Source organism: Physeter macrocephalus, chromosome 21 (assembly GCF_002837175.3).
Source record: "Physeter macrocephalus isolate SW-GA chromosome 21, ASM283717v5, whole genome shotgun sequence".
Lineage (NCBI taxonomy): Eukaryota > Metazoa > Chordata > Mammalia > Artiodactyla > Physeteridae > Physeter > Physeter macrocephalus.
In genome coordinates, this window is record NC_041234.1 from 68,581,963 (window position 1) to 68,606,358 (window position 24,396).

General features: G+C 33.9%; 1 protein-coding gene across 6 annotated transcripts in view; it reads left to right on the plus strand.

Annotated features, from left to right (window-relative positions):
* The window catches only part of PCDH11X (protocadherin 11 X-linked), a 728,057-nt gene that overhangs the window by 377,272 nt on the left and 326,389 nt on the right, over positions 1 to 24,396 (plus strand). For 2 of the 6 annotated variants that reach the window (XM_055081827.1, XM_055081826.1), the window contains one exon: positions 21,883 to 21,912. The exons of the other annotated variants lie outside the window; for them this stretch is intronic. In XM_055081827.1, the coding sequence (XP_054937802.1) occupies positions 21,883 to 21,912 (30 nt within the window). The remainder of the gene's footprint in view (positions 1 to 21,882; positions 21,913 to 24,396) is intronic. 6 annotated transcript variants of the gene reach the window in all.

The following is a 24,396-nucleotide window of genomic DNA, read 5'->3' on the forward strand; positions in this document are numbered from 1 at the left end:
GCGTCCGGAGCCTGTGCTCTGCAACGGGAGAGGCCACAACAGTGAGAGGCCCGCGTACCACAAAAAAAAAAAAAAAAAAAAAAAAAAAAAAAAAAAGTGGCATTCCTTTTCATTGTTCTAATACAGAGGTAAACATGGTCTTCTATAAGAAAAGGTAATTGGCTTTCAAAAAGTGTATCTATAAAATTGGTTAAATAGTGAAATATTCTTTATTATTTACCTAAAATTTATAATTAGATTTAGATTAAGGAAAATGAAATCCATAAGGATCAATAACTTTGCCAATTACTTTAATGTCAGTATAGCAAACTTTGGAATCAGATAGGTTCGGGTTGGAATTTTTCTCTGCTCATTTTAACTCTGTCATCATGAGCAAGTTGTTTACCCTCTTTACTTCATTTAACCACTTAAATTCTGTATGTTTCAGTTAATTCACCTGTAAAATGGGATAGTGACAGTTCCTAATGCAGAAGTGTATTTGGAGAATTTAATAAGATAATGCATGTACAATTAAAGCATAATGCCTGACACAATATAAATCCTCAATAAAAGTAGTTATTATTATTTAAAATTAAGTTTCTTTCTATCATTGCTGTAATCCAATTGTCAGTACCAGGATACAAATTCAAAGGAATATATAAATTCCTTTTAGTAGATTAGCAATACCCAGTAAGTAGCTATAATGAGTACCTCCTTAATCTTGCCTTATTTTGCAAAGCAGTGACTCTCTTCAGTCTTCAGTTCCATATTTGTTGTTTCCTTAGGTTTCTGGGCCCATATTTAATTACAGATGATGAAACAAGTCCATCATCTATGAAATCATTTATGCCAAGGCATGGTTAAAACAAATCAGCAATTTAGTACAGAATCACACAATGTCTAATTGTTTGCAGCTTCAGAACCATAATGAGTTTACTTATTGAGGGTATTAAATTAATGTGTGCTTGTGTACTCTACCTATATGTTTCCATGTTCCTGTCTGTCATGATGAAAGTAAGTTTATTCCAGCATTTTATCCATAGAAAGCTCATAGACTTTTTAAGGTGTGCCTTTACTACAAGATAAACTTCCACATCTTTGGATGAAAACAAGCCTCAGCCCAAATTTTATATTTCTGAGCATCATGGGATGCTCTCACAATTTTCAGAAATTTTTTAAAACTAAAAAATTTTTTAAAAGATACCTTGTTATCTTGAAAAGTTTGACTTTTTATCTTGCTTGGATATTATAATATTAAAATAAAGGCCAATACTTTTTATGTGCATACTGTGAATATTTTACATAGACATCTAATTGTCTATGATCATATTATATAAAATTGTTATTTGTAGACAACATCATATTCACTAGGCAGGCTGGCATTGTGCATGATGATAAACAGAATTCAGGCAGGTATACATTAAAGTCATATTTCTGCCATTTACAAGGTGACTAATTTGGGGTGAGTTATCTAACATCTCTGAGATACACTTTCTTCATCTATATAGTGGAAGTTAAAAAAAGAAAAAAAACCTATCTCTTTGGGTTATTACACAAATTAAATGAGATAATACAGTTAATAATAACACAAGGGCTCATAATAATGTCTGACCCTCTGTAAGTGCTCATAAATTCTAGCCTTTGCTGTTGTTTATAATTGTTCTTGCTGTTGTCCACCTATACAATTAAGTAGGCTAGATTGGGAAAACAGTCATACCTAACTCTTACCATTACATGAATAATGCAAATAAAATACATGTAAAGTACAGTGCTTAGTAAATAGAAGGTGCTTAACAGACTGTACTTTAAAAATTATCAATACTGCACATTCCTTACATACCCATAGTCTTCAGCAACTATTGATAGAGACTTACATGTCCAATCTGTGGCTGGTGACTCATAAGTGCTCACCACAAAACATCCCAGTCATTATTTTAGAAAAATAAAATAGTTGGTTTGCTTTTTATATTCCCTTTCTATCCATAGATATATATCTGTTACCTTTCTGCAAGTCTTTGAAATAGGTGCTTCATGTATCTTGCTTATAGTCATTTCACTTCATCTCACCAGATATCATCTGCTTTTATTTCCAGCCATCATTCATTCCTCATTCATTTATTTTCCATGTGTCTCATATATTGGAATTTGGAGCAAGAGTTTATTAAATGAATGGGTCACTCCTTAAATATTGATTCAAGAGGCAAGGATATGAAATCGGCATTTTGCATTTAATATGCAATGTGTTATCCAAAAGCATTCTGTGAGGCACTGATATTTGGCCATTTCTTTTTCTTGTTTAGTTAATTCACATATAGATTGTGGTTTTGGAGTCCACCAGGAATAGATTTAGCAGTAACATAGATGGTTAGTGCTATGCAGGTGCCAAATTTAAAACACATTATGCAGAGAAATAAAATGGTTTCAAATGGGAAGCACATATGCTTTGCAATATCCATGGTAAATTTCACTTTCAATCAATTTTAATATACCTAATCATGAAAATTAACTTAAAAGTACTGATATGGAGGAACTGCAATTGAAATGACATTTTTTTTTTTGTCTATGTGACTTTTAAAATGATCTTCACTGAATCATGCAGTTCCATATCACTGACAATACACATTACTCTCTTTCTGGACAACTAGGGAGATGGATGTGCCAACCTTTAGTTCATACATTAACTGACCCAACTGTCTGATTGAACATTGTAATGTAACTCAGAGCACTTTATTTCTCCTTCACTATGTACCACACACTGTAGTTATTTATTATCTTCCATTAGCCATATCTGCACCCTCTGGCACATACTCAGATGAATTACTCCTGAGATTAGTAAGTAGCACCCTTTATTTTTCCACTGAAACCAAAGCTTATTGTTCTGAAGATTAACAAGCCACTTCTCCAATATTGCTCACCCTTTTAGATTTTTCTTCTTATTTCAACATTTAATTAAAAGAATGTTCAAATATACAACAAAGTTGAAATAATGTTCCAGTGAATAGTTGTATAACCATTTATTAGCTTTCTCCTGCTAGCTAAAACATTACTTAATAGCTTAAAAAACACACACAAATTTATTACCTGAATATAGGTTGGAAGTCCAGGCACAGTATGACTGGATTCTCTACTCAGGAACTCACTGGGCTGAAATTAAGGCATGGACTGGGGCTGTGATTCTCATCTGGGGCTCAAAGTCTTCTTACAAGCATACTGGTTATTTCCAAAATTCATTTGCGGTTGTAGGACTGTAGCCTTTGTTTACCAGCTAGCTGTTGTCTGGGTTCAACTCTAGAATCAACTGACAGTTCCTTGATATGTGACCTTCAACATAGGCAGTTCTCAAAAGGAATGCTTGTTTTCTTCCAGAACACCTGCTCTGCATCTCTCTGACTTCCTTTTCTTTGACCAGCTTGAGAAAACTCTCTGCTTTTAAAGGGCTCATGTGATTAGGAGACCTAACCAGGACAATCTTCCTTTTGTCATATAATATAAAATAATCTAACATAATCATGAATGTGACATCTCATAAGTTCTACCCACAATCAAAGTACAGGGGCTTAGACAAGGGTGGGGATCATTGAAGGTTAGCTATGAATTCTGCCCCGCACAAACCACCACCTGTATTGTCATTAATATTTTTACAGTTTCATTGAAGTATAATTAGATATACAGTAAAATTCACCCTTACCTCTTAAACTTTAAAGCCCACATTTTAAATTAAATTTTTGTATTTTTAATATTCATTTGATCAATTTTCCCAATTATAATATTGGTATAATGGTCAAGTATGTGGCTCTGCTAATGAAAAGTTATACAAGTCTGTTTGTAGAAGTTGCTGTAGAATTACTATTTTTTTTAAACAGTTACTTTTCTCAATCACTTGAAGTTTGCCATCTGACTAGACTAGAACCAGGCTAAAAATGTCTCCATGTCAGACAATGACAGTTTAATGCTGGCCTAGGTGTTTTGGTTTTTTATTAATCTCAGCAAAATCTTGAAATTATGAATAAGAGGATAGTTTGTGTATACATTTTTAATGCAGGTTACTCTGCCCAAGAAAAATGTTGCCTAGTATATATTCATGTGATGATATACAGGAGCTGATATTGAAATAGTAATGATAAAGTTGCACTGATTTTAATGGCGTGCATTTAAATATAAATGAGAATAGTGGTCCAAATAAATTCCATCATATTTTGAACAGAGTTATTATAAATTAGGGTCACCTTGCAAAAAGTAATAAAGAAGACCCATTGGCTGTGATGTTACTGAGGACTAACACAAATGAATATAGCTCTAAAAAAAAAAAAGTGGAGATACATATCATATTATTTTTTTCTTTAACAAACTGCTAAATAAAATTAGAAAGAATAGAATGAATGCATCAACAAAGAAATGGTGTGCAGTGACTTATAAAAAACAATATACTCTTCTCAATATATCTAATCTTATCACTTACAGCACACATGAAAGTTGTGCTCTAATGGTGTCCAAATCCAATATTTCCCATGATGAGTTCTTTCCAGCTTCATAGATAGATCTTATTTCATTTTCCACTTTTTATTTTCCCTTGCCATTTCTTTAAAACAACTGAGCATTAAAAAACTCCAGTTACAAACAACTAAAAATTTGTTATAACTATAAAAATTGGACATACCTATAAGTAGAAGTCTGCTGCACCAGAGAAAATGTTTATAGCAAATGTATTTTGTCCCAGACATGGCAGCTTATTGGCTTCTAAAAATTTTGCTTTTCCTTGGTTAGTCTCTTTTAAACTTAAGTAAACTTTGTTTTTTAAATTGTAATTTTTATTGAGATAATTCTAGATTTAAATGAAGTTGTAAGCAATAATACAGGGAGTTCCCCTGTATCTTTTACCTGTTTTCTCCAAAAGGTAACATCTTGCAACACTCTAACATAATATTAAAACCAAGATATGGACATTGGTACAATCCACCAAACTCATTTAGATTTTATTAGAGTTACATACACTCATTTGCATTTATGTGTGTGTGTGTGTGTGTTTCTGCACAACCATATCACGTGTATGTTCATGTATCCACCACCACAGTCAAGAAACTGAACAGTTCTATCACTAAAACCTTCCCTCTTGTTGCCTTTTTATTAGCATACTCATCTCCCTCAAACCATTCCTCCCCATGCTTAATCTCTGGCAACCACTAATCTATTCTCAATTTTTATAATTTTGTGATTTTAAGAATGTGTATAAATCAAATTATACAGTTTGTAACCTTTGGGTATTGGTTTTTTCACTCAGCATAATTCCCTGGAGGTTCACCCATGTTGTTGCATGTATCAATTGTTCATTCTTTTTATTGCTGAGTAACATTAGTTTGTCTAACCATTCACTTGTTGACAGGCATCTGAGTTGTTTCTAATTTTTTTAGCTGTTTGTAATTTTTTCTTAAGTATTAATTAAGCTGCAATGAACATTAGTGTTCAAGTTGTGGTGTGGATGTGATGTAAGTTTTAATTTTTCTGAGATAAATGTCCAAAAGTGTAATTGCTGGGTCACATGCTTAGTTTTATAAGAAACTGTCAAATTGCTTTCCACAGTGTCTATACCATTTTTATTCCCATCAGCAATGAATGAGTGATTCATTTCTTTGCAATCTCTCCAGTATTTGGTGTTGTTACTATTTTTTTTTTAACTTTAGCCATTCTGATAGATGTGTAATGTTATCTCATTGTGATTTAAATTTGTATTTCCCTGATGGCTAATTGCTATTGTATGGATGTTTGTGCCCCACCCCCCATGCATATGCTGGAATTCTAACACTCAAGGTGATGGTATTAGGAAGTGAGGCCTTTGGAATGTGATTAGGTCATGAAGTCAGAGTCCTCAGGTGTGGAATTAGTGTCCTTATAAAAGAAGCCTGAGAAAGCTCCCTTGCCCTTTCACCATGTGAGAACAAAGCAAGAAGTCACCTTCTACGGACCAGGAACTAGCCACTCACCAAACATCGAATCAGCCAAGTCTTAGACTTCCAAACCTCCAGAACTGTGAGAAATAGATATTGGTTGTGTATAAGTTATACAGTTTATGTTATTTATTTATTGCAGCTCAAACAGACTAAGATGGTAATGATGTTGAACATCTTTTCATTTGCCATCTGTATATCCTCTTTAAGGAAATGGCTGTTCATATCTTTTGTTCGTGTTCTAAATGGATTGCTTGAGAATTTTTTACTTTTGTATTTTGAAAGCTCTTTATATGCTGTAGATACTACTCCTTTGTCAGATGTATGAATTACAAATATATTTTCCCAAACCATAGGTTGTATTTCCATCCTCTTCACAGGGAAAACATTTTAAACTTTGATGAAATCTAATTAATCAATTTTACTTTTAAGGAACGTGCTTTTGGCAATTCAATTTTTAATTTTTTGAGGAATCTCTATACTTTTTTCCATAGTGGCTGCACTAATTTACATTCCCACCAACAGTACACGAGGATTCCCTTTTCTCCACATCCTTGCCAACACTTCTTATTTGTTGTCGTTTTGATAATAGCCATTTTTATGCCAAAACTCAGCCTCTGTGCACTGGTGCCAAGTTGAATCTTGGAGACAGAGTTTTGGGTGAAGTAGAAAAGAATAGCTTTATTGCTTTGCCGGGCAAAGGGGGAAACTGTGGGCTCAAGCCCTCAAAACTGTGTGTCCCAACCTGAGGGGATTTGGTGAAGAGTTTTATAGCAATGGTTCAGGGACAGTGTTGCTGATAAGGAACAGGGTATGTGCAGGAACTGCATTCCTTTAATCTGGCCTCAGGTGGTCTCCTGATGAGCTTCTGTGGTTCTCTGATGTTATCCAAACTGTGACCTTCTCTCTGGAATGAAGAATGCTCATCAAATAGCTAACATCTTCCATTTGTTGGGGATTTTAGTTCTGCAGAAGAGCTCAAAGAAATTGTTATGTATATCCGTTGAGGCAGAACAAAGACCCTGTCCCAAGGCTGCACTATTGTTTCTTTTAAAAAAAAAATACTTTTCAACATACACTATTTTATTTAGTTTTTTTTTTTTTTTTTTTTTTTTTTTTTTTTTTTTGCCGTACGCGGGCCTCTCACTGTTGTGGCCTCTCCCATTGCGGAGCACAGGCTCCAGACACGCAGGCCCAGCAGCCATAGCTCACAGATCCAGCTGCTCCGTGGCATGTGGGATCCTCCCGGACCGGGGCACGAACCCGTGTCCCCTGCATCGGCAGGCAGACTCTCAACCACTGCGCCACCAGGGAAGCCCTATTTAGTATTTTTATAAGAATGTATGGTATAGTATACATGATTTTTACAGATACATAAGCTGAGAGTCAATGAAATTATATAACATGCTTAATATTAGTGGTAAAATGTAGTGGGAACAGGACTAAATTCCAGCTGACTTTAAAGTAAATACTTAATCTGCCTCACCTCACTACTTTGATCTCCCTGATATGATAGTGGTTTAAAGGTAATTTAAATACTAAAGCTGAACAGATATGGCCTGTAGCCCAGCAATCCCACTTCTAAGTTATATACAACACAAATGTGTACATACATTCACCCAACACATACACATATATACGTAACAGCATAATTTACAGTATGGAAAAGCTAGAAATAACCTAGATTGTCCAACAATAGAATCAATAAATTGCCATATATTCATCCAGTGGAATATAATACAGTGCAAAAATTAAATTATTGGCACAATTTTCCCAACCACATGGGAAAATTGGACAAACCAAATGATGTTGAAAGAAGCCATTCAAAAATAAAGAGTACAGTATGATCCCATTCTTATAAAGTACAAAAATAGACTAAACTAAACTATGAGGAAGTGAGTGGGCTACAGCAGGATGTTGAGTTCTGGATGCTACTTCTGTGCGATTTATTGACCCAGGTTATGATTATGGAACACTCAGGGTGTGTTCACTTTGTGAAAATTCATCAATTTATAATGTTGCACTATTGTTTCTTGACTGCTCCTCCCTTGTCTCTGCATCCCCTCCCTTCCCTGATCAGCAACTGTTTGAACCACCCTTTTGGAACTCAGGGAAGTTCATGGAGGCTGAAGCCTACTCCCTACAAACAGGAAACAGGGGACTCAGAAAAGCTTCCATGCCCAGGAGACCCATGGTCCTGCTCGGTTTCAAAATGCTTTTTCTGCATCAGTTGATAGGACCATATGATTTTCCTCCTTAGCCTGTTTATATGCTGGATTACATTGTTTCTCCAATGTTGAACAAGTCCTGCACACCTGGAATGTTCTTGGTCATGGTGTATAATTATTTTTATACACTGTTGAATTTGATTTGCTAATATTCTGTTTAGGATTTTTGCTTCTACACTCATAGAGATATTGGTTAGTAGTTTATTTTTTTATATTGTTTTTGTCTAACATTGGTGTCAGGGCAATAATAGCCTTATAAATGAATTGGGAAGCATGCTTCCTCTTATTTTTCTTGGAATATACTTGGAATCAACTCTTCTTTAAATGTTTGGCAGAATTCTCTAGAATTCTAATTGTACCACTGTATTTTTTAAGCTAACAGAACTTTCTCCCTTCACTTGACTGTTGTTTTGATATATTCTCATTCCAAGGAAATGCACCTACATTAAATTCTGCTTATTTTAGCCATGACCTTATTTAGAGAAACAATGAAACAGTCCTGATCTTTTAATGTTGATATGCTACAACCTGGAAACATGACTTTGTGATGAACAAAAATGTCACAGTGGTAACTCACCTACAAAGAGCATACAATTAAGATAAAACTTTTGGAGATTATCAGGCAGGGCTGACTGAAATTCACTTTCTACCCTTTCTTGGGGTAAAAGAAAATAATTAAGGTTGCCATAACTGTGAAAGAAAAAAAAATTTTGATGGCCCCAAGGGTAAATTTGACCATAACTGAAATTAAAACAGATTTTGTTAGAGCATTTCTAATGATTTAATGTTTGTTTTGGCTTATGGTATCAAACATTGTTCCTGTAGCCCATTTTAAAGTTTTGCTATCTATCTGTATAGTACTAGTTATGAAATATTTTGCTTTCTGCTGTTCTTTGCTTGCAATGATTAATTCCTAGTCAGGTGATAAATGTGAATAAAGGGTGGCAATTACAATTTCTTTAATCGCAATAATGTGGGTCCAGGGCTCACATGAGATTTTAGACATATATCTAAAGAAATTATACTGAATTTTCTATTAATCACTGCATCCTTAGTGCTGACAAGATCTCTTTCTAACAATAGATCTAATCATTTCACGATGAGCCACAATTAGAATGAATATGATAAAGATCTCATCATCTGGGCCAAGATTCTGATCCCATGATCCCAAGATAGAAACCTCTGTTTCACTACTTAATTTAACATTAAGGGCCATGCATTAAGTCTTGTGGCTCTAGAGATTTATAAATGTTTAAAGCCCTTAATAAACTTAGCTTTTTACTTTTGGACCATAGTCACTAGCTGAATAAAATATTTGATTTTTTTTAAACTGGGACTTTATTTTATATGCTTCAGGCAAACTAGATCAGTATTATACAGTTTTCTATAATTCATTTTCATAAGGTAGTTATTTACTTGCTACCTCAAAGCAAAACTTTTCCCCCTCACAGTCTTTTACTACCATTCAAGGCACTTTCGTATATATCAGAAATTAATTCATTGATCATCTCTAAGTATTTTTTAGTAGCTGACTTGGTCAGTAGATTGTAAGATTCTTCCTTATTTGTTATAGTGTACTCAAGGTTTCACAGTGCATGGTTAAAATAAAGGATGATGATGTTGATATTAACAATAACAGACAGAGTTTGTTGAGAGCTTACTATATGATGGTGTTAAGTGCTCTACTGTATTAACTCACTTAGCCCTCACAAACACTCTATCATAGTGCTGCTATTTTTATTCTTGGTGTTTTACAGATAGACAAGCTCAAGCACCAAATAGAGTATTCAAGCAGCTGGCCCATGGTCACACAGTTAATAAGTGGTAGAGCTGAGTTTTGAGCCAGGCAGTCTACTTCCAGAGCCCATGATCCTAAGTACCATGCCTGTCACATAGTAGATGCTCAATAAATATTTGTTGACTGATAAAATTCTATAGTTAAAGCTCCCAAGAATTACAACTCTCTCATTCTTCTAAAAATACTAAAAATAAATAACCAATCATAAAAATAAAAATGTCCTGAATACAGAGCTCTGCTGAGAATAAATGCAGCCAGAGAGATAAATGGAACCATCCACTGTTTTATGTTGAATTGGAAGCTGAAAATAACAATGTCAATGTGGTAAATTGGAAAAAAGATGAAAATCTACATGATAGATTCACAAAGCAGTAAAAAATGTACAAGCTTAAAATATTTTAGATACTTTAAGAGCTAAATTCTGGGAAGACGCCTGAGGCGTATGAGCCTCTAGGGGAATGAAATACCTTTTTTAGTAAAGCTCAGACCCTATCTTATGCAGTTTTAATGTAAGTCTTTGATAATTCAAGACTTTATGGATCACTCTGGAGGAGTGCTTTTATTTCTGTATTATAGAAATCTGGCAGCATCATAGATATTGGAGTTTAACTATGGTAAATATTCAGTTGTGCGTTTAATTAATATTCACTTTATATCTCTGCTAAAGCTATAGCTAACTGTTTAGAAATTATTCTCTGGGAAATAAAATTATACAAGTGTACCTCTATTATTGAGGGAAAAGGTGCCAAACTATTTTGAGATCACAAGTATTGTAATTATCTATATTCTTGTCTCTGTTACCTTATGAAGACTATAACTCTGTAAGGGCAAAGATGATTATTTCTATCTTGGCAATCGCTGTATCTTATTAACTAGCCTGGTGAATGAGTGAATGAAGAAGTAAGAGGTGATGGAGGAAACAAAAATTCATTCAAGGTTGTATTTTCCCAGCACTGTCACACTGGGTAGTCCTTCTTACCTTGAAGGGGAACTAGATTGTGAATCCTTGGTCTTTTCTCCACAAATAAGATGCTCTCCTTACATATGATGCATCTGACTTAACCAGATGGAGACTGAACAAAGAATTAAAGTGGTTGAATTGGAAAATTGGTCAATTATACAATTTAGTAGTTTGCCTACATTATAGAAAATAAACTAATACTAGAGGCTCCAGATTATGCAGCTGGTCATGTTACTTGAATATGTAAAAACATTGAATGTTCTAACTGTTAATATAAATGTAACAGTAACTTTTGAGGGAAAATTAACTTAGAGAAATCCAGTAGGTAAATACAAATGTAACTGCCTAACGTTAAAATCAATGCAAATGACTACTTTATAGAAACACATCTGAATGTACTTTCTCTAGCATAGAAAATCATTAGTTAGGAAATAAAGTACTATAGGGGATATATAATATTTATCTATTTGGAATTATTCATACATATTTGAAACATTATTCATCATCTAATTTATTTATTGCTAGATATTGTGGCACCTAGAACATTAACTTCTAGTAGTATAATATTTAGTTTTGATGCATTTCTACCTAAGACATACAACAGGTTTGGGTGAAAAGAATGTTTCCTTCCTGATTCACGCAATTTTGGCACATAGTATAAATCTCTGTACCTCAGTTTCCACACATGTAACATTAGCATAATTGTATTTATATGATGAACTATTCTAAGGATTAATTCAGATAATGTATATTAAATAGCTAAGACAAAGTCTGATTCATAGGACTCTTAAAAATAGTAGATGTCCAAAATAGTTGGGGGAGAAAAAGAAAGAAGAAAAGAGAGATGGGAGGAAGAGGATTTTATTTGACCTTCAAAATAATCTCTAAAGGGTAGGAGGGCTATGAATTTTTATTGTTATCTCCATTTTACATATCAAGAAAAAGATTCAGAGAGCTCACAGGATTTGCTCAGGGTCACACAGCTCTTTGTTTCCTTGTGGTATGATAGTATTTTATTCATCTGCCCATTATAACACTTAAAATGTAATACTGTAATTATCTATTTCTACCTCTGGCTTCCCTATTAAACTGTGAGATCCTTTTGGGCAAGGGCCTTATCCCATTCATTTTTCTATAATTTAGAAAATTTATACATAGTACCAAATATGCTTCTGCTAAATGTTTCACAAATGAGTGAGTGATCTGGAACTGGAACCTATGTCACATTATTCAAAACTGGATATTCTATTTCTCTTGTACCATATGCTTACTTATAATCATCCCAGTCCTCCAAAAACTTACATATTATATGAAATAAAGTGATTTGTGTTCAGTAATCTTTCAATGCATTTTTGGTTTGATAATCATAAAACAGAACAACCTATTTTCTATCCTAGTGTATTGTTTTCCTGAAATGGGAGTATATCCCCTTAGCTAATTGTACTTTTAACTAGGACTGCCATAACAAATTACCAAAATATTTGGTTAAAACAACAGAAATTTATTCTCTCACAATTCTGCAGGCTAAAATTCTGAAATCAAGGTGTCCTCAGTGCCTCTGAAAGCCCTAGGGAAGAATCCTTCCTTGTTTCTTCCAGCTTCTGTGGGCGCCTGGCAATCTTTGGAATTCATTAGCTTATAGCTGCATCCCACTAGTCTCTGCCCCACCATAACTTGGCCGCTTTCTTTCTGTGTGTGTGTCCTCTTCTTACAAGGACACCAGTCTTTGGATTTAGAACATCCCTAAATCCAGGATGATTTCATCTCAAGATCCTTAACTAACATCTACAAAGACCCTTTTTACAAATAAGATCAAATTTTGAGTTTGGAGTGGACATGAATTGTTGGAGGACACTATTCTATCCACTAAAGCTATTATGCTTCACTTGAGTTGATAGTATTAAGACAAGCTTAATGAAATCTCACAAACCTAAAAGCAATGAATTCAACTGGGGAAAAAAATGAAGGGCTTTGAGTTTCAGTTTTTTCAGATGATTTGAAATAAAGTTGAAAATTCTACAGAAAATGCACTAAAAGTGGAAATTAAGTGTGGAATTGCTAGAGGAGTTTGAAATAGGGGAGAAAATATCAGTAATCAGCTAAGAGCTCAAGAAAACTATATGATGATCCCAGAAGAGAATATTTTTCCCACCTAGGAAATAAGCAAGAAATGATAATGGGTATCGGACAATTATAAAAACTTAGTCTGCTGTAAGCTAGGTAATATTAGATTAAAACTAAAGCTGAAGGATACATTAAAATGAATGCAACTATATCTTAGGTTCAAGTCACAATCAGGAAGTCATATGCTTAACTAGTGCCTATGTGAGACCACTATATGAGAATTTAACGTTCACTTGAGTTGATGCTAATGAACTAATGATACTGTTTTAAAATACCCTTTTGTTATCTCAGAGTTTGATATAAAGACAGTCACATAGGTCACTTTTAAAATTTTATTTCTTATCATAGATCTAGTTAGTCATGCTTTCATCTAATATAAAAACCAGGCATTCACAGAATTAAGCAGTCTGGTAGCTACTGCACATTAAAACAATGATTTCCTTTTAGCAAATAAGAAAGATCATTTGTATTCTGATGTTTATTCTCATAATCAATTTATTACTTTGATGTTCATTTTGTAAACATCTACAAACTTTAACAGATGCAATGCAACATTCTCAGTTTTACATTTCACAAGAATGACACGTTAAGATGATCTGTAATTTAAAGTGATATTGGAGACAATTGCATATGTCTTTAGCAGCAAACAGAGGTATCTTTATGCAAAATTCAAACAATTAAAAATGAAACACTGTTTTGACTGACATGCAATATTTTAAGAAAGCAGACGTGTCTGTCACATTGATTTTGTTATTGTCACAGTATAAGAATGTTTCAGGGCAAGAGTAGGGTTTTGAATAAACCAGAAAGATTATATGAGAACAAGTGTAATAGTATTCTAACTTAACCCTGCCTTCTCATAAGAAACTGTGAATTTGGTATCATCCATAATATTCCGCTTCTATGTCATTTTGAGACTATTTTACTCTTGTTTAGGTTTGTTAGATCAATTCTAGTATAAATCTTGAGTAAAGCATTGTTTTTTTTCTCCCCCTTAGTTTGACTCTCATTCTGGTACTCTATATAATCTCTGCATGTTCCAAATCCAAGATTCAGCACCCATGGAAAAATCATTTCAACTGGATTTAATCAGTACTCTCAATCCCTTTCCCCCATATTCAACAAATGCAATGTCATTGTCCCATGATATCCTATGTGTTCTCCCAACTGTTTTATCAGACTTTTAACAGTGATATACTATAAGGTAGGTGGATTTGAATAAATAATTTGACAAACATTTTTAAAAGTTTCATTCACTTTAGCAGAGGGAATTTCCTTAATATATTTCAAATTATATGTAAATTCATATCAAGAAATAGATAACTTTTCAACCCTCTCAACGGATGGGTTTGGCAACCTGTTTAATAGTATCTTAGTAACAGGGAATAGTACATTAAGCTCCCATAGTAGAATAGTTCATGCTACATAGTTTTATTGATCTAAATAAAATAATTTTGGACTCCAGTGTATAGTTTAAAAAATATTTAGATAGGAATTTAATTCTAAGTATTCTAATATTTAATTCTAATATTTAGACAGTCTTTAATTCTAAAGTTAAACATAAATTACCTTGATGGCAAGGATGTGGAGAAATTGGAACCCTTGTACACTACTGATGGGAGTGTAAAATTGTGCAGCTGCTTTGGAAAACAGTCTGGCATTTCCTCCAAAGATTTAACATAATGTTACCCTATGACCCAGCCATTCCACTCGTAGGTACATACCCAAGAGAAAAGAAAACACATGTCCATGCAAAAACTTCTGTATGATGTTTATATTAGCATTATTCATAATACCAAAAAGGTGTAAATAACCCAAATCCCCATCAATTGATGAATGTTTAAACAAAATGTGGTATATCTATACAATGAAATATTATTTGGACATAAAAAATGACTTACTGAAACATGATGCAACATGGTTGAACCTTGAAAACATTGTTATAAGTGAAAGAAGCCAGCCACAAAAGACCACATATTATATGATTTTATTCATAAGTCCAGAACAGAGAAATATACAATAAAAAAACAGAAAGTAGGTTAGTGGTTGTCTAAAGCTTGGGAGAAGTGAGAGGTTAGGGGGTGATAGGTAAAGAGTATGGGGTTTCTTTTGTTTTGTTTTATGTGTTTAAAAAAATTTTTATTGGGGTATAGTTGATTTACAATGTTGTGTTTTAGGGTTTCTTTTCGAGGTGATGAATATGTTCTAAAATTGAATATGGTGATGATTACAGATACCTGTGAATATACAAGAAAAACATTGAATTTATACTTTAAATGGATTAATTCTATGGTATGTAAGGTATATCAATAAAGATGTTAAAATAAAACACCAGTAGTAAGAGCTAACATCTATACACTATTCAAAGTGCCAACTACTGTTTGATGCCCCTAGTTTACTGATTTAACCCTTGTAACAAATACTCTGGAGTAGGAACTCATATTTCTCTATTCTACAGATGATGAAACTAATGCAAAATGACAAGAAGAAACATGCCTGGGGTCACATAGGTAATAAGCGATAGAGACAAGAGTTGAATCCAGTCAATATAGCTCCAAAATTTGTGCTTTTCAGTAAGATTCATAATCAATTATTACAATCTAGCTCTAATTATCTATGTAATTAAATAATAGAGGAATATCTTGTTATTTGATTCAGTCTATAAATATTTATTGTAGGTCTCTTTAGTACCAGGCACTTTTTTAAGGCATTGAGAATATAGCAGAATTCCAAACTCCAAAATGACAAAATGCCTGCTGCCACGGAGCTTACATTCTAGAACTTTAGAATCCAGAAGATCTGGATTGAAACCTCAGCTCTATACCTTACAAGAATAGTGATTAAGTAAATTTCTTCATCTCTTTGATCCACATTTTCCTCTTTGTAAAATGGAAATGATAATTTTCTCACATCAAAGTGTCACTATAACAATTGAGATGATATTTGTCACTATAACAATTAAGTGAGATGATGTTTGTAAAGCATTTACTAAAATGCTTCATACTTAATAAATGGAAGGTGATGATAGCAGTGGCAGTGATAGTTGTAGTAATAGTATTCCTGTCATTGTCACAATCATCACCTTCATCATCATTAAATGTAGCTAATGCCTTGCATTCAGTGTAGGAGGAAGACATAGCCTTCTAAAGTTTTGCCTGAATAAGTTCACATAGCTACTTGAGAACCCAGGACTGAAACCTGAATCTTCTGATTTCAAATTTCATATTCTCTTTACTGATATATTGAAACTATGTATACAATTTTTATACCAGTCTCAAATTTAGAAAAAAGAGAATAAGACAATAAAAATCCATAGATACATTCCCTTAAATGTGTTCTTTTGAAATGGTGATTTATATTTTAGAGAGTAAATAGATAGTAAACAAACATGTTGAGAAGGACATTTAGGCTTACTATTATTATTAGATTCACCAGTATGTTTCCTTTAAAGCCAACAACACTCTAAGTTGCTAACTGAACAAAGTTCTGAAATACAATGTCACATGTACCAGCTTACTAAAAAAATAAACTAGGTTGTGATAGTTATATGGAGATTTAAGCCAAGTAAAAATTACACTTCAAGTTCTGATATTTTTAAAGCTTAGATTAGGGGGAGGGGTTGGATACTCCACATGGTATGGTATTTGAAACCTGACTCCATAGGCTTTTAATTTTTTATAAACACACATGCACACACAGCGATAAAAAACCTTCTTCCCCAGTTTTTTCCATCTGTTAGACAAATATTTATTCGGGATCTGCTCTGTGTACACAGTCATAACTATTTTCATTTGACCATGCCATTCAGAAAAGGTACAACCACAACCCTGCTGGTGTCATTGAAAGTGCTTTTTGTTAAATCTTGACCACTACTGGACATCTCAAGTTGCTATTGCACCTGATCCAGCTGACAAAAATTTAGTGATGGTTGAATGGACCTAGAGATTATCATACTAAGTAAAGTAAGCCAGACAGAGAAAGATAAATATCATATCATATTGCTTATATGTAGAATCTAAAAAATAAATGATACAAATGAACTTACATATGAAACAGAAATAGACCCACAGACATCGAAAACAAACATGATTACCAAAGGAGAAAGGTGGGGGGGACAAATTAGGAGTTTGGGATTAACATATACACATTATTATATATAAAATTGATAACCTACAAGGACCTACTGTACAGCACAGGGAATTATACTCAATATTTTATAATAACCTGTAAGGCAAAAGAATCTGAAAAAAATAGATATATATGTATGTATGACTGAATCACTTTGCTGTTTTCCAGAAACTAACATTGTAAATCAACTATGCTTCAATTAAAAAAAGAAATTTAGTGATGGTTGATGCTTTATTTAGTGATAATCATAATCAGCTTTTAAAATAAAGCTGTGCTTATCAAGGGCATTGTCTTCTGTACACATTCTGTTCTATTTCTTTCCTAATCAGCAGGCAGAGTAGTGAGTTAGGATAAGCTCTGCTGTCTTTGTCCTCTAATAAGTTTCTTCCTCTTTCTGTTACCTGTGTTTAGAGATGTGGCTGCCTTGACTTCTGACTCTAGTCTTGTTCCCTTTACTCTGTCATTAGTCTTAGTTATCAGAAATTCCTAATAGTTGTGTTCAAGAGGACAGCTGCTCTGTAAGCAGCAGCAATACATGAAGGCAGAATGAAGGTAACAGCTGTACTGTACACAAGTCAGAAAAGTAAAAGAGAAGTAGTAAACTTGGAGATGGGTAAAAGAAGGAGTTAGGGTTTTTCAGACTGCACAAAGGCAATATTCTTTTGGGTTAGAGATCTCTTCTTGTGTTGACCCCACCCTTTGTCCTTGCTGTGTTCATTCTGAATGTACAGGCCAAAAACAAACAAAGCTGAAACACAAAAGCACATAGATATTGAGGAATACCAAAATCACTTGGTCTTATTTCTTCCAATTATACCGATACAGATACAGCCTCAGTGTATACTTGAATAACTCTTCACTGTGGTGACTTATCTGCCACCATACTCTACTGTGCTAACACTGTATGATACAGAAGAGAGCTGACTAAAATTTGAGGATGCTCTCCTAGTTGGATCATCCCCTTGATATTAACACACTTTACTTCTCTTGTATGCTATATCTTGGCCCTCTTTTTCATTAGAGTCAATCAGCTCTATCAAACTGGAAAATTAGATATAATAGGAGAAATGTTCATTTATTGGCAGTAAGAGTTAGAATTTATTCATTCCTAGAGGTTAATAAGAACGTATGAAAACTACATGACTAATGTATACTATAGAAAATTCTGAGCCCATAACATTCAGACTGGTGAACTTTTCCCCCTACCTTACTATATATAATTTAGTTTGGAGAGTGATTTTGTTGATATAATTTTGGCCTCTTGGGGGTCATTTTTAAAATAAGGGCATAAAAATCCATGTCTCCATTAAAATAGAAATTGCTTTTCAGCATGATTTTTCCCCTTCCAGAATTGATTTTTTTTAATGTTTCTATCATCAAATCTGGTGTCAATTTGCCAACATACTCACATGCCTGCCAATATATTTCTGTGTTTTCTTTTAATTCTAATGCTTGTCTAGTTGTCATGAGATAGGGCCCACTTATGGTGACAGATTGTGTTCTGTTTGTGTGGTGTGGAAAATGCAAAGACTATCATTTTAATATTTCCCACTTGATCTATTTTAAACTTTCTCAATAGAAATTCTCAAACAAGGGCAAAAGGAGCACAGCATAGGCAATGCTCTTAATTAAAATATATAATTTAGGGAAATAAACACATATTCTGGAGTTGTCTTTTTTCACTGCAATGGTAAAGAGGTGCTCTCATATGTTGACTAGCCTTAAATATTGTCATTACTTTTTCAATAATTCACTAATTTACCAAGATAGATATAATTAATATTTTCCCATCTTCACTTGTTTTGCTAAGGATTTTGCATTGCTCAGTAATAAGTGGTAACATATCTAACTAAAATATACTGTGTTCTTGACAGTAAATTCTAATGGAGGGAATATAAAAAGATCTATCGTGGTTCTGTAAAATAAAGAATGGTATTTTTAAATATTATATTCTTAAATATAAATATTATATTCTTAAAGTTTTAAGGGTATTTTGTCCATGATATTATTTCTGTTGGAAAGTTAAAATTTTTAACCTGTTATTTAAGAATTATCATTCATAATAAGGAGAGATGTAAATACCAATTGTTTAAAGACATTAAAATCCAAGGACATTTTCTTGAAAGAGATTATTCAAGGCATTATTCATGGCTTCACAGACAAATAGAATTCTAACACTGAGCCATTGATTGCTGAATTTGATCAACACATAAGGACAATAAGAATATCTTAGGCTAAAAATAACTACCCAAAGTGGAAAGAAAAAAACACACTTTGATCTCCTTAGATAATAGAATTGTGACCATGTCTGGATACCTTCCTCAAAAGTCAATTTTGGAAACTCAAGTTATATTAAAATGACAGGAAAAAAAACTGTACCCATTTTGGTCTGAGAATAAGTCTTTGGATAACAAAATACAGAGCCTTTGTTTTGTTTCAAGGCAAATTATGCTCAGAGACTGAGATTATCTTTGCCAATATTTTATTTAACACAGGTCTACTGTGGGAATTATAATTTCACAAGCCAATAGCATACAAGATAATGTCCCTTAATAAGCCAATAAAGAAATAACATACTCCAAACCAATGATTGATTAGTTACACTATTGTTCCAGGCAAAGGGCACGATGAAAGGAATAAAGTCCAAATTTAGTTGTGGTGTACCTTTCTGTTGCAGGAAGGGGAACCCCTTCCAGGGCCTAGAGTGGGCTCTTGTCTAACACTCGCAAATGAATTGTCCAAAGAGACACATGTACTGACAAAGCAAAAGACTTTATTGGAAATGGGCACCCAGGCAGAGAGCAACAGGGTAAAGGTACCCAGAAGAACTGCTCTGCTATGTGGCCTGCGGTCTCAGGTTTTATGGTAATGGGATTAGTTTCCGGGTTATCCCTGGACAATCATCTTGCATGGCCCATATTTGATCTGACTCAGGGTCCTCCCTGGTGGCGTTCACATCTCTCAGCCAAGATGGATTCCAGCGTGAGGGTTTCTGGGAGGTGGGCAGGACATGTCATCTCCTCCCTCCTTCTTTTAGCCCCTCCCAAATTCTTCCAGGTTAGTTTTACATGACATACTATGGGTTGGCATGTCCTTCCTCCTTTGACCCCTCCCGAATACTCCTGGTTAGTTTTTGGTGGCAGCACCACATTCTTCATCGAGACCTCCTGTTGCAAGACAACTCAGACAAGAGGTTATCATCATGCCTGGTCAAGGTTTCAGTCAATGATTCCCTAACATTTCTATGAGCTGGTTCTCAGGAGAGAGAGCTTAGTCAACTGAGAGCTGATGTCCAGCTGCCAGCGCAAAGATGAAAGTCTCTTGTTGTAGAGCACATCACTAGGAAATGAAGGCACTGAGGCTGGCAAGCATGATAATCTCTTTCCCTGGGGCTGCTTCATGGTTTTCACCCCTGCTGAGCAGACATCCACCTTCCTAGGCAGAAACAAATACCCCAAAGTCTTCTGAGAGCTATTTAAATCAGCAGAATCACCTTGCCCAGGCCAAACACTCTCAGATGGTCCTCACACACTCTGGGTATTTATACTCTAATGTCCTCTTGCCATAGTTGCTTCTTCATATGTTCTTATTGATAAGACCCCGGCGGTACTCCTCAGCAGCTGAGCTACTACTGAGCGCTTGTCAGCAACTGCAGATGTTGATGATGACATCCTGACACAACAACTTCAATACTTTTATCGAAACAACTTTACTTATAAAAACAACTGTATTCTTAGATCAAAACAATTTTTGTCATGAACAAATAGATCTGAAATCATATCAAACCACTAAACAACAGCATTCATCCTCTTACTACATTTATTGTATCTCTCTTTGTATATACCCTTATTTCAAATTCATCTCTATCTCCTCCCCAATTTTCTCTGATGCTCAGAGAAACTTTTTCACAACTGTAGGAATGACAGGGAACTGAGATCAATTTTGAGGAGAAAGGACTTTGGGGAGCATTGTTAGCTAGAAATATTAGACATGTGATCCTTTTATCATGTGATGTATCCATCCTCTACAAAGGAGAATGAATCCAAACGACAAATGGCCTAAATGCTTCTGGAGTTTTCAAAATCAATTTACCCCATTTTCTGAGGTTGAATGGGGGAAAAAAGAAGTCTTAAATAAAAATGAACAAAATGACTTTACCAGGATGGCTTCAAAAATTATTTAGTTGAACAGAATTGAATTAAGGTGCTCCTAAGACCCACAAAAATTAACATTTAGAAAGAGTATCCAAAGCTGTACAGATATTTATGTTTACTCCTAATTCATGAATCTCCAACTAGTTTTTTTTGTTTTTGTTTTTTAAGAAATGTGTTCATGCTTGAGATAAAGACTCATCCATTTAAAAATGGATGGAAAATAAATAAGAGAATATCTAATTGGAAATATGTCTTTTCTTGGCCAATGCCTATGTGAGCTAAGGATTTAATGACTTTTTGATGACCATTGAAGATTTTTATATGGCTGTACATATTGCTGTATGAGATTTACAATGTTATTATATCCCTTTCCTGAAACAACTGAAGAATGCAACAGATGAAAATAGTTTCACTAGAAGAACAAAATTGTGTATTATTGCACTTGGAATTTTGGCATGTTTTTTAAAAAAATGTATTTGCAATAACAAATTAGAGCTGATTTTTGTTTTTGTTTTTGTTTTGTTTCATTTTCCTTTGCTTCTTTTGCCTCCACTTTATCCTAAATCAGCGGAAATCCGAGGGAAAAAAGGCAGGAAAGGTAAGATTGTAAATTTCAAAGAAAATTTATTTCAAAATATGTTGTGATATTTTTTTTCTTACATTTCTGAAGCCACAGTAGCTACTAAGTGGAGTTAAAACTGTAATTATTTAAGATGACATATGTTGTAGTTCTGCCTTAAAAGAGCTTCAAGCTGAGCTGTCTCTACATTTTGTATCACTTACACAGTCCTGGAAGCAATTTTCAAGTCTTATTTTATTTTATTTTTCACCAACACTTTCTTTTCCCACTGTGCCAAAACAACATACTGCTGACAGCATCACTTCATGAATATTCTGGTAATACAGTTATTTTATGATAAATTTTAGCAATAAAAGGGACCATTTTGGTGTCAGTTCACAATTTAACAGTGACAGCAAAAGTTAGTGAATATGAAGCATGATGATATCTGATAAGGTCACAGAGAAAAATACCATAAACTAAACATGGTTAATCAGTAAATTGATGTTCTCTGAGAAACTAGGCTTTAGAATGTCACCTTTCAATGCAAAAAAAATTTTCTAATTGAAATATAGTTGATGTACAATATTATGTTAGTTTCAGGTGTATTACATAGTGATTTGACATTTTCATACATTATGAAATGATTACCACCATGATAAGTTTAGTAACATCTGTAACCATATAAAGTTATCACAGTATTATAGACTGTATCCTTTATGCTGTATATTACATCCACATGACTTATTTATTTTAAAATGGGAGATTTCTACCTCTTAATCCCCTTCACCTTTTTCAACCATTTTCCTCCCCTCTGCCAACTGCCTTTTTGTTCTCTGAAGTCTGTTTTTGTTTTTTAGATTATGCATATGAGATCATACAGTTGTTGTCTTTCTCTGTCTGATTTATTTAACTTAGCAAATATCCTCTTGATTCATCCATGTTGTCACAAATGGCATGACTTCTTTTTTTTTGAATGGCTGAGTAATATTCCATTATTCATAATATTTGATGGACTCTTATTTGGCTTCCATATCTTGGCTATTGTAAATAATGCTGCAATGAGCATTGGGATGTATATATCTTTCTGAAATAGTGTTTTAGTGTTTTTGTGCTGGATCATATGGCAGTTCTATTTTTAATTTTGTGAGGAAACTCTATACTGTTTTCCACAGTGGCTGTACCAATTATATTCCCACCAACAGTGCACAAGGGTTCCCTTTTCTGTACATCCTCACCAACACTCATTATTTGTTGTCTCTTAATGATAGCCATTCTGACAGGTGTGAGGTGGTATCTCATTGTGGTTTTGATTTGAAGTTCCCTGATGATTAGTGATGTTGAGCATCTTTTCTTGTGTCTTTTGACCATCTGTATGTCTTCTATGAAAAAATGTCTATTCTGTTTCTCTGTCCATTTTTTAATCAGGTTGTTTGTTTTCTTGACATTGAGTTGTATGAATTCTTTGTGTATTTTGGATATTTACCCCTCATGAGTTATATCATTTGCAAATATCTTCTCCCATTCTGTAGGTTGCCTTTTTTATTTTGTTGATGGTTTCCTTTGTTATGCAAAAACTTTTGAGTTTGATGTAGTCCCATTTGTTTATTTTTGCTTTTGTTTCCCTTGCCTGAGGAAATAGACCCCCCAAAATATTGCTAAGACCTATGTCAAAGACCCTGCTGCCAATGTTTTCTTCTAGGACTTTTATTGTTTCAGGTCCTACATTTAAGCCTTTAATCCATTTTGAGTTTATTTTTGTATATGGTGTGAAAAAGTAGCCCAGATTGATTCTTTTACATGTAGCTGTCCAGTTTTCCCAACACCATTTATTGAAGAAAATTTTTCACATTGTATATTTTGGCCTCCTTCAATGTGAAAATTTTAAGTTCTGCTCACATATATATGAGCAGTCTAGCTGTCTAGAAAAATTTGGTTTTCTACCATTAAAAAAATAAACTATGTCACACATATTGTTAAATTTTAATTACCTCATTGGTTAAACTGCACCACCACTAAAAATAAACAGTTATTCAGCTGTTCACTGACATTTGTTTTCTAGAATTTATGCCTTGGTTTCTTCACCTTGTTTTGAGGTTTGGAACCAAAATGTTGTCATAACTATATGCTAGGTTAAATATGAGTGTTTTTCTAGTTTGAGAGACCAAATTTTGTCTTTGAAAAAGAACTTGCCATAGGGTGGTCTAGACTATGCCAGAAGTACTCTGTTAGCCCTGGATGGCTTTATCAAGTGTGAGAATTACCTGAAAATGGAGCCTGACTAGAATGTCAAAATGAATTTTCATTAGTGTTTGAGAGATAAACTAAAATAACAGCATTAGAGAATTTTCACTCAATATACCTTTCTGAGAGTTTTCAAATGCTTGTCTGAACCGTCTTATCACTGTGACCTTGGAGTGATGACTTTTTGAGAATTAACTCCTCCGAGAAGGCAAAAGTTTATAGAAGATTTCCCCAATTTAAAGGAGGGAAGCAAGGGGAATAAAATGTCACTAGCTATGT